This window comes from Mastigoproctus giganteus, chromosome 12 (genome assembly GCF_048544385.1).
Source record: "Mastigoproctus giganteus isolate SK-2022 chromosome 12, ASM4854438v1, whole genome shotgun sequence".
Classification (NCBI taxonomy): Eukaryota; Metazoa; Arthropoda; class Arachnida; order Uropygi; family Thelyphonidae; genus Mastigoproctus; species Mastigoproctus giganteus.
The window spans coordinates 68,308,395-68,320,429 of NC_143586.1; the positions used below are offsets into that span (position 1 = coordinate 68,308,395).

The 12,035-nt window shown below is 37.9% G+C and overlaps 1 protein-coding gene across 1 annotated transcript; it reads left to right on the plus strand.

Annotated features, from left to right (window-relative positions):
- The first annotated feature begins 742 nt into the window (after nucleotides 1-742).
- Nucleotides 743-10,750, plus strand: LOC150077168 (uncharacterized). The gene is made up of 3 exons (XM_090386524.1): nucleotides 743-909; nucleotides 7,569-7,770; nucleotides 10,468-10,750. The coding sequence occupies exons 1-3, from the start codon at nucleotides 817-819 to the stop codon at nucleotides 10,644-10,646; spliced, it is 474 nt and encodes a 157-aa protein (XP_090242650.1). The 5' UTR covers nucleotides 743-816; the 3' UTR covers nucleotides 10,647-10,750.
- Nucleotides 10,751-12,035: the final 1,285 nt, after the last annotated feature.

Here is a 12,035-nt window from a genome sequence, read left to right on the forward strand (position 1 = left end):
ATTAATTTCCACAAACAGCAGTTAAAACCTGCTGTTCTTTTGGCCGAGATTTATAGAAATAATCTTTACCAGACCTCGCTAAACCCAAACCTGAACAATTTAATGAATCATATTTCGAAAATAACAGACCATTTATCTGAAAACGATATTGTGAGTACCCGATAACTGTAAAACAAATGTTTTCCAGACATTGCAATCATTAATCTACTCAACTACAAGATAGTTGCTAGAACACTGAGTCAGATAAGAAGAGCTTGATTAATCGACAACTATTGCAGCCCACAGTTAAATAACCAGACCATTACCAGCAAAATTAATTTATTTATTACACATATTGAGTTAAACTGAGTAAACAAATAACTTAAAAATATTTTTATCAACAGATCAAAATGATGTTTTCCACGTGCATTCGAAACTGGGTGAAACCGATGACCGCGTCCTATTACATGACTTCTAGTACCTGTACCTTGACAGCCTATCTGTAAAACCAGTAGGATGATATACTTCTAACAGAACAATTGTCTCGTAGTATTTGGTCTCCACGCGCTAGTAGTCTCGGATCTCTCCAAACTGGTTAAGTCAGGATCGAACACGTACTTCAGTGACATCACACTTTTTTGTGGCCAACGAGGTTTTATTTTTGATTTTTAGCTATCGGAAACCACTCTCTTCAGCAATAACTTTCTTTTCGCCATATACAAAAGCAATATAAACAAAAAGAAAACAAAACCAGAGGGTGGTGTTGTCAACAGAGTAGGAAGTATATAAAAGGATACAATATCCTGCATTTATAGACTTTTTTTCGCGAGTTTATACATGGTTTTCTATAGCATCGTTTGTTCAAGTACTAAAAACTTCGAAATGTTTGTTACTGTCGTAATATTATGCCTGGCTGCAACTTCAATCGTGGTAAGTAAAACCTCTCTCTATTCAAACGGAAATAATATTTTTAAAATAAAGTATTTTAAATTTTTAAAAAATATATTATCTTTGAGGAAGCCAACTTAGATCAAAGTTATTTACTATAGAAATTAAGTCTTTGCCTTGTTTAGGCCCTCGTGGTAGCACAGTTGGTGGAAAAGACCTGAGTTCGAATCCCTTCAATGACGCGAGGAATTTTTATAGGTCTTTTCACAACATGGCTGAATTAGTCGATCGCAAGCGAGGGTAGCATAGTACCCCCTCTCTGAAACTGGGATTTTTTCATCCAGCAAACAGCAACTCGACCACAGATCACGCAATTTTAATCATAATGGCGCAATATGGCCTAAGTTGTTGTTGAGCCTAACTACAACAACGCAACACCAACAACTTGTTTACAAATTATTAAACAAACAATAATAAATAGTAATAAACAATAACGCACCTTATTAAAGACGAAAATAAATTAAATGCGAAACTCAAAATTAATGGTTGGAAAATGTGGTGGCAATATCTAATGGGCAATCATTTAAATTGAGGTCACCAAGGGCAGGGACTAGATGCAAATTTGAGTCTTTGTATCATCTGATGAAGATTTATGGTGATTAATACGCAAATATTTAACAGTAATTATATTATTTGACCATTTAATTAGCAAGTGATCGATCGTTAGCACGTTAAATATTTTTTATATGGCAATGACCGACGGATTTCTAAACAGGAGTTGATTAATACAAGTTCACAAGGAAGTCAAAATGTATATTGGCCCGCGCACGCTTTAGATATAAATAACAAGTGAATAAAACAAATCGGCAATTTTAAATAATTATAAATAAAGTATGAAACACAACTTATGAAGTACTGTATTAATTCAAATTACTTGAATAAAAAAATCCTCTAAGCTAATCTTTATATAAAAAGAGCTTGGAGCGAGTCTACCAGAAATTAATGTTCTTTTCTGTACTCAGTGCCCACTTAATTAGGTAAATCTTTCTAACATTGCGTTGGATCCATTTTTGCCAGTATGACAGCTGCGATTCGTCTCGCTATTAAATTATGCTTAAGGCCAGGAGTTAATTATTTCTCTCAATGTGGCATGTCTGTTAGCTCGGCAAACTTCAGCTCTCTCTGTCTCTCTCTCTATTCCCGACCCCCTACCTCCAGCAACTACTATTTATTGGGTTTTGGCCTTGTATACCCCTGACACTCTTCTGCTTACAACTTTATCAAATCCCAGTTCTCTAATTCTCTCCACTTGAGAACTGACGCTGTTTGTTGATCCTCAGAGAGGAAAGTGAAAGATACCCACAACCGAGACTTTCCTGGTTCTTTTCAAAGAAGTGGCCTAATTACAGATAGTGGTGTTACTGGAAAACACAAAGAAACTGAGTGTATTTAAGCTCAAAAATAATGGATACTGACAGAGAATAACCTTAATTACTGTTAATCCCTCCTGCCCTGACACCTGGAACTATAAATAACAGCAGAGTCGCTTACGTTTATGGTACCAGCAAGTTCATGATGGATTACATTTCTAGTCGCCTGACGTCATACAATGAATGTCAGAAAATATATATACAGCTGAATATACAAGGAATTTTTGCTGGGAATATAGCGAAGTAGCAGTTATAAATCGTCTTTCCTGTTAAGTAGGCTCGTTGGGTATGTCAACTTTTTTGTAGAAAACCTAGAACTGGTGGCCATAAACCACAATGAAGGAAGAAGTAGAAGAAGGAACTAGCCTGAAAAAAAAAAAAAAAGTGCACAATTAGCCGATCCACAACTGAACATCCCACAGGAAATGAAACAATCTTATCGAATCTGAGGGATGTATGGAGAGCCCAATGTCCCATGTCCGTGGAATGTTAGACAGACAAACAGGCAGCTAACATGCTCCCACAGGTTGCCAGAAATCCTTCAGTCCCTGTTCGTGACCAAGAAAGTGGACTTATGTTGCAGTCCAAACGGATGAGACGATATTCAACAACATATTTAGCTCGGCAACCCAGATCAACTTGGCGAAGGGAAACCTATACGAAATGAATGGAACGGTCACACTATAAATCTTCTTCTCATTCCTGGTCATTTAATGTAATTTTTAATGAAAATTCTGGTATATTTTTACAAAACTCTTATCAAGTATTTGGGAAGGCAATCATGCTTCCATGATTTGAAAAAATGTGGAAAAAAGGGAGATAACGGATGGGAATGTGCAAAGCCGTCTCACTGTCTAATGTAATCGGGACAAGTCAGTTTTCTACAATAACACCAGTAATAAAGTAACACAGCATTCTAAATGTATTAGAAATCAATCAATTTAGCCTCCCTGTTCCTCAGGGTGCTACATGAAGTAGGAATACCGCTACTGTCCTCTTAAATCGATCAACTGAGTATTGTGCGGCAAATGGCACCACAGATGTAGGCCAATCAGTAAACGCAACAACACACTATTTGGGCAGACGTTGCAGTTTCCCTTCCATCAATATGTCATCAAGTAATCTGAGCTTCAGAAACCTGCAATCATCTACACACTTCTACGATAGAGAGAGAGAGAGAGAGAGAGAGAGAGAGAGAGAGAGAGAGAGAGAGAGAGAGAGAGAGAGAGAGAGAGAGAGAATTATGTGACTGGAACAGATCTTAAATCAAGATTACAGATAATAAGCGAGCCCTGACATATCATAAGAACAGATTGTTACTATAATTGAGGACTACTTAATCTAGTGGTAAAGTCCTCGCGAGTTGCACAGTGGATATAATCACCATTTTCTTCACACCGCCTAGAAAAGGCCTGAGTTCGAATCCTGTCAATGACGAGAAGAATTCTTCACCTTTTTACAAGCTGGCAGAATTATTCGGTCTCAGGCGAGGACAGCATGTTTTTTTTGTTTTTTTTTCATCCAAAAAACAGGCAAATGGACCACGGAACAGACTCTGTTGTTGTATTGTTGTTGTAGAAGCGCTTTCAGGAGCATTAGTGACTAAGGCCATATTGCTCCGTGCATATTGTCTGTAAATTGCGTGTGTTCTGAGGTCGAATTTCTGTTTGATGAACGAAAAACTCTAGTTTCCGGGAGGAAATGAGTTTTCCATTCTACCCTCGAAGGAGACCGACTAACTCTGCCACGTTTTGAGAAAGGCCCATAAAAATTCCTTCCATCATCGATTGGACTACAGCTCAGGTCTTTTCCACCCGGTGTGGAGAGGATGGCGATCCTACCAACTTTTCTACCCACGAGGGCAGAACAGACGCAATTTGCAGACATAATATATATGACTCATTATGACCTAAGTCACTGATGCGCCCAAAATCCTGCAACAACAATCTCCATCAAAAAGACCGACATAGCGTACACTTTATTCAAAATTGAATATAATAAACACTAGTGTGCAATTTTAAAGTCCTCCAGCTGACTCACCAGAACACTGAGCAGGCGGCCGTACTATTACAGCCCTTCTGCATTCTTAGTCCAGGAAAGTCATGATAGCTTCAAGCTGACTTAATTGTTGCACTGTTGAAGCGTCAAGAAACGAGCCCACAAGGACCAATCACTCTCTTGCTGGGAATGAGTGCATTCAAAGGGCGATCAGTGAACATATGTGACATTCCCGCTTCGCATCACAAAGAGCAAAATCTCAATAATCGCACGAATTCTTCCAGCAAGACAGAGTCTCAGAAAAATTTCACCGCTTGAAGATACCTTGAAGATATTTTGCCAATATGTGCGGAGTATACGTAATAAACTGGAACCATTTGAACAGTTTCTTCTCTCTTGGAGGAATAACATGAATTGTCTGATAGAAACGCGGATGGGACAAGAAAGAAGGCCTTCGCTACTTCGAATACTGCTGGCTGCACCACGGTGCCAATCTACGATCGACCGGAAGGGTAGGGAGTGTGACGTATTTCTATAACACTCTAACGTATTTATAACACTCTTGAATTGAAGGCGAGAAGTCATTAATAGCAATTTTGGCTTGCTTCGAAGGCTTACCTACGAATTCAACAGTACCTTCATTGACACAGCATCAATTTATATTCCACCATGACCAGACGGTACTGTTGATAAAATTACCAACTGGATTATTTACAGCTTCTACCCATGGGCGGACCACTTGATCTGTAAAAATGTTAATCTCCCCACTCACCTAGCAAATCTCGAAACAAGTATGTTACTCAGTTTGCCTGCAATTGGTATATAGCAAATTATCAAAAAAGACAAATCGACCATAGAACACACGCAATTAACAGACATAAGACACACAGCACGGCAGATGAATTTTAGAACCTTTTAGTTCTTGTACTAGCCTGAAATCCATGTATCGCTGATGTCACACAAGAAACTGTATTCGATTTCGATGATATGCTCATAGTGATCCTTCTCCCGCACTTCAGTCAAACGTACACACAAAGTTATTATGGGATCTAAACAATCGGTGGCAAACAAATGCCTCACGGAAACAAGATTCATTCCGTGATCAGTATTAGAAGTTTTGTCATACTCTAGAGTGAGGGCAAACTTAAATCGCCTTAAATCATTAGAACGCGATTCTTGCAACATGAATTCTCCTCCATTCTCAGTATAGCAATGAATTCTAACACCAGACATCCTGCGGAATGGATGAATTTCGAAGTAAGGTCTGTAGGAAAAGACCTTGATCAGTATGCGCAGCTTAGTGTGCCTGATGACAGGATACACAGGGACGTTCTCACTAATATAACAATCACAAAACATCAGTCCATGGTTACGTGTCTCAGCCTGTTCGTTACCAATCTGCTACTCATGATATTTAATATCATACTTCGAAGAAAATTTCTCCCTTCTGTTTGGAATGTCAATGTACGGCCGCTGCGAAAGACTACTTTCGCAGCGGCCGTACATTACAACAGAGCATTTAAAGCCAATCTCACTATTCTTATGCATTCTCAAAAAGTTAGAGAAAACAATACTCCCGACCCTGACTAGCCATATTTTACCTTATAACCCTCAAGTGTATTACTTAATGCCAGCCAGATCAACGCTCATCAACCTTCAAATAACAGTTAGCCATATCATCACAAGACTCGAAGAGAAGAGTTTGAAGCAAGTATTGAAGTCCTTCAATCCTTCTATAACATTGAAGGCGAGCTCCTCGAGTTCTTAACGGTGCTTCTAACCAACAGAACCATAAACAATCATATGCTCACTGTAGGCATCCAAACCCATTAAAGATGCATCAAAGCACGGGTGCCACAAGGAAATGTTTCATCAGAATTACAGTGATCATTGTACCTTTAGCGAATAACTGGACAGACATAATATCGGACGCGGACGATTTAAAAATGTTAGCAACAGCGATAAGAGCACTTAATATGAGATCTTCTGGTGTACCTAATAAAGTGGGACTTGTGGTGTATATTTCTACATTAACAGGTTACTGCAATTTCTTTGCTGATAAACATATTATCCTGGAAAAGTCTGAAAGAGACCTCGATGATTGTAGGCATCTCTGTGTGTTGTTATTGTAGAACTTTAGGAGCATCAACGACCAAGGCCATATTGCTCAGTGTATATTGTCTGTAAATTGCGTATGTTCTGCGGTCCATTTTCTGTTTGGTGGACGAAAAACCCGAGTTTCCAGGAGAAGAAACCATGTTACCCTTGCCTGAGACGGACTAACTCAGCTGCGTTGTGAAAAAAAAGGCCCATAAAAATTCCTCACGTAAAACTCTGTGTGATTATGAAATATGCAAATATTTTGGCCTATAAAGGTGAGCTGAGTTAACCTGGAATTCATTGAAAACGATTATTTCACTTTTACAAAACCGTATTCCGTTTCATTTAGAATTCCATTTCTTTCTAATTCACCCTGTACTGCGCTCTTGATTATTACTGCCATGATTTTCCTTACCACGGAAGTCAGAGTTACTGCTCCGTAGTTTCCATCTTCGCTCTTAGAGACCCCTTTATATATTAGCGATACACTGGCACTTTCTACTATACTTGCTGGTAGCATAGTGGTTTAATGATTGTCTTCACATACCGCGTGGAAAAGTTCTGGATTCGAATCCCATGGATGATATGAGAAATTTTTATGAGCTTTTTTTAAACGTGGCAGATTTAGTCGGTTTGAGACAAGGGTCCCATTGTTTTACTCCTCGAAACTCAAGTTTTCATCCAGCAATTAGCAAACCAGCTGACGAACGTACTTATAGCCTTAGTTGCTTTTCCACTTAAAACGCACCTCTTAACTTCTCCAATCCAAAGAAATATCTCCTGAGCCTAATAATGACTTCATAATTAAGCTTAAAGATTCAATGCATTCTCTTGCCGCTTCCCTCAAAATTACTAGGTATATAACATAAACTACAGAAGCCTTTTTGGCCTTTAGCCTCAAAATTTTTTCTAATAAATAATTCTGGCCTAATAAGATTTGGCAGTGGCCAAATACCACTGCCAGGTCTGTTACTGAAAGGTCCTCTTGGACCTCTTTAAAATAGAAGAGAACCTACACGAATGGGAAAACATATTCAAAGTAACCAGCAACTTGAAAATTATTCTCCATCAACGAAACTAGTGTACCTTTGTGGGGAACGATTATTCAGCAACTTCATAATCATTTTCCTTTCCAGACTGTAACATAAAATTAATTAGTATTTTTTCTTTTAGCAGGCCGAGAGCCCACCAGGACCTCCAAATCCTGTAAAGTGTCCAGAAGACTGGAAGCAGTGCACCGCGAATTCCGATTGCAGCTCTCGTTGCTGTAGCGAACTCGATTTATATCCTGCACCCATCGCTAAATGCTGCATACCTAAGATACTGACTAAGAAGATGACATCACGAGGCAGATGTCTTGGACAAACCCTCACAGGTAAAGTAGTCGCCCTCGAAAACCAATGTACACATACACAGAATCAAAATCCAAAGTACTGTATGCGCATATCTGGGAAGCAGGAGTGCTCAATGTCCTGGTGGCGAGCAATATAAATAATAAATGCACGGAAAAATCACTTTTACAATCCAAAAACTAAATCTTGATCTTGTGGCTATTTCTGATAAATTCTAATTCCAGTGATAATATAGGACAGACGAACCGTGGGGGTAGAAACTGAGAAGGGTTCGTAGGACCCAAGTGGAAAGAAATATAAATCAACGGGGCAGCAGTAGGAGTTGACCGTAGATTTATAGCAGGTGTGATTGTCTGCAATGTGGTGGAATAGGAAGGAACTGGTAGTTATTATCCATTCTTGTAAATTATTGTGTTTCATTCTGGTCAGTATTTTGTTTTTTGGTGAGTTTTTCTTCCTTCGAGAATAAAACTAATTGTTATGTTTTTTTAACTTCTTTTGTCTTTATATTCAGGTAATTTGGATATTATTTCTTTTTTTTTAAGTGTTTAATTCGTATTCCTTGAGAGTCCAGTGTGTCGTGATTTTCCTTCTTATACGAGGGAAACTTTCCCTCGTATTCTTCTTTTCTTCTTCTTCTTGTACTATTGGATAAGCCTATGTTTTTCATATAACGTTTATTTGAAATTGTACCTTTATTCTAAGTATACTTTACATCTATTACAATTTTCGTACGTATTATGACTTAGAACCATAAAGATTTTCGAAATAAGAGTGTTCCCTGAATAGTAGCGTTTTATGACTATGGCCACTGCTTTCAATAGAACATTTCTCCAAGGAATTCAGTTGCTCTAGTTCTTTGTGAATGTGATGTTATATAATGTTTTGATGCTGGTGAAGCATTTGAAATAATTCAGCTTTTTTTTAGAATAACAACACTGACTGCTTCTTTGCATACTCTGTGGACCATGGGCTTCATAAGATTCTAATGAAGTCAAGTCAGCAATTCTAAGAGCGTTGACCTTTCACAAGGAGGCCCAGACAGTTGGCATAACACCATCCTCCCCATACCGGATGGCAAAATCCTGGATTCGAATCCCATCGGTGAAGCGAAGAATTTCAATCGGTATTTTTCACAATATGGCTGAGTTAGTCGGTCTCAGGTTAAGGTAGCATGAGTTTTCTCCGGGAAACTTGGGTTTTTCATTTTTTATTACTACATTTTGCATCTTGTTAAGATGTACTGATAAGTCTCTTAAAAGTGAGTTTATCTTTCGATGACTTTTATATATAAAAACATGTATTAGACATTTATTTTAAAAATAATAATAATCTGTTTAGAAAAATTTCAGTGTTTTTTGATGAGAATTATGTGTTGTGTCATGATTTCGCATTTGAAATACAAAGAATATATCATGTTAGATATGTAGATGGGGCTTTGAACCGATTTCTTTACCTTTATGTGCCTTATATCCATTCTTTTAAGGCATTTCACTTCACGCAATTAATCTGAAATATCCTAAATTTTAGTTGAGTTTACAGTTTCTGTTGATGGTCAGGTGTAGATTTGTCCAATGCGAGTTTTTGATAATTGATGATGATTTTGAAATCCTGGTTTGTATATATATTAATAACAAACGCCTGAAAGCACAAAGTTTGAAAATGGATTATTTATTCTAATGTCAAAAGACATTGATGTTCTATTTAGTTTGAGATTTAGAATAAATTTGTACATCATATCTTTTAGGTTCCACATGTTTGTTTTGAATAAGCGAACTTTAGTAACAATTACAGCTTTTTTTCTTATGATATGCCCTGATTTCGAAAATATTTATCTTTGTTACATAACTGGACTAATATTCACGATCACCAAGTTATGTAATTTTCGTTCTGGTTTCTTTGATCAAACTTTTCCCTCCACTTTGATAGGTATAATACAGGTAGCACGAAAATGGACTGATACATCATGTAATTCTGATTCCTGATTCTTGTGTATCAGCCAGTAGTTTCTTCCAATAGTTTAATGCCCCATTGCACCTGGGTTTGAATCGTGTCGGCTTGGTTTGATAAACCTAGTGAGGATTTCTTTTTCTCAAGGGTCGCTAAATTTCAATCTATAGAACAAGTGCGGCCATTATTATCAATAAGTACTACTATCTGATCTACAGGAGCTACAAGAAGCTGTCCAATTTCCATGGGTCAGAATACTACCAGGACATTACTGAGAGATAGTGGGGCTCATATCAAGAATAGCTGTTGTGTCGCAGTGAAAGAAGAATCATTCTAGGCGATATTAGTATTAGTATTTAGCCTATGAGGTAGAAAGTAAGTGATGTAAGGAAGCTCGGCTTTTGTTGCAAAAAAAAAATTTTCTACGCAACCAACAAGTTTGTATATCCACCCTTATCAAAATCATCTTACCATCATCTGTTACTGTTAGTTTTCTCCAACAGTCTGTATATTTCCTGGTTTTCGTTTCCCATTTAGAAGTGAGAGCTCAACCGATGTTCATTTTCCCTCCTCCCCCTCCCAGAGATACTGATGCACAATCTCTAAAACCCACATCTTTTCTTGGTTAGGCAAGTGTACCTAATAAGGTGATCACTGAGTGTATGTCTTTGTAGTGAGTGATATAAAATAGGAATAAAGTTACCAATTTGATCTTGTAAAGAGCATCAGTTATTCGTTTCTTTTTTATAATGTTCTCTTTTCTCTCGTAGGAAAATGTCCACCTCTACCGAAATTAGAGCTTTGTCACAATTTTCCTCCTATCACTGAATGTGATTCCGATGCAGATTGTTTTGGAGGTAAGAAATGCTGCAGTTTGCTTTTACAAAGGATGCCTCATTGTTTGGCGGGGAAAATATGCCAGAAACCAGAAGGTGAAGAGGACCTCTAAATCCTGCCTATGTTTAGAATTTTTGAATGCATCTCGCTGAATACTAATTCATGTTGTCCGAATGTATAATTAAATATAATAAATTATAATTTCCTCATTCTAAAGTTTAACTGTGTTTAATAAATTTTTCAAATACATCATTTCCTAATTGCTATTTATAAACGAATAGCAGTGTTCTGGCAGCTTTTCCCCGGTATTCATTTAATGGCAGCTGCCATTTAATGACAGCTGAATACCGGGGAAAAGCTACCAGTCAAAATTTGAAAGTAACAAAACAAAAAACATCAAAGTTTGAGGAAAGTGTTAGGTATACACTATAGACGGAGTTTATACGTGGCGTCTACATGCCACTGACGAAAGCATGAAATATACAAATGACATCCCAGCATTCTTAGTGCCATGTCTGTAAAGGTAAACCCTAACTACATGTAATTATAAGATCTTTTCTCGACGACATGGTACCGATATGGCACCATATTGTCAAGGAAAGACTTTAGCCATTTCGAAAGGTGCATGATCGTTGGAAAGCGTTTCACGAGGGACAGTTTCCAAAGTCATGTCTGCATGGGAATCTAGTCATATGCGAAATGCAACAGTGGGAGAAACCGCATACTCCAGAATCGGGACGTTTGAGCATTACAGCAATGTGCAAAGCAAAACCGGTGAGCAACAGCTGATCAATTATGCCCGGATTTCAACGCAGGATGCTAAGGAAAATTTTGTAAAGCACATTACGTCGAGAACTCCAAAGGGCTGGATATCATGGTCAAGTTTCACTTACAAGCCACTCATCACACTTGACTGACAATGCACGTCATGATGTCCAGTGGTGCAAAGAGCACAAGCCGTGAACTCGAACTCTGGAGGAATGTGATATGGTCCAACGACACCTACATTTAGTTTGCTGCAAATGAATAAGAGTCCGTGTGGTGCCAACCGATGGACGCTTACAACTCTGAACTGGGGAATTGTCATCTTGAAAAACAGCTCTCTTCATGAAAGAAATCCTTGCCCATTGGATGAAGATGATCACTGAGGATTGTTAAATAGCGATTGGCATCAACCTTGCCTTCTAACGGAAGGAGCACACCCAAACCATGCCAGAAGAACGCACCCAAAACCATTACATTTCTGAAAAACCATTACGCACCCAAAACCAAAGACGTAAGGAATATCCACTGAGGCTGACATGCCTTGTCAAAATGAAAACTGTTCCAGTCATGCCAAAATAAAACATATATACGTAAATATATTTTTTCTTCTCCTTCCCCTTTAGAACATTGCTTTTCCACAATATTCAAATTAGGTGAAGAGCTGCCTAATTGGATAATTTCAAGTTTATGATTGTATGACAGCGATAAAATTTATTATCATTATTCATTGCGAATA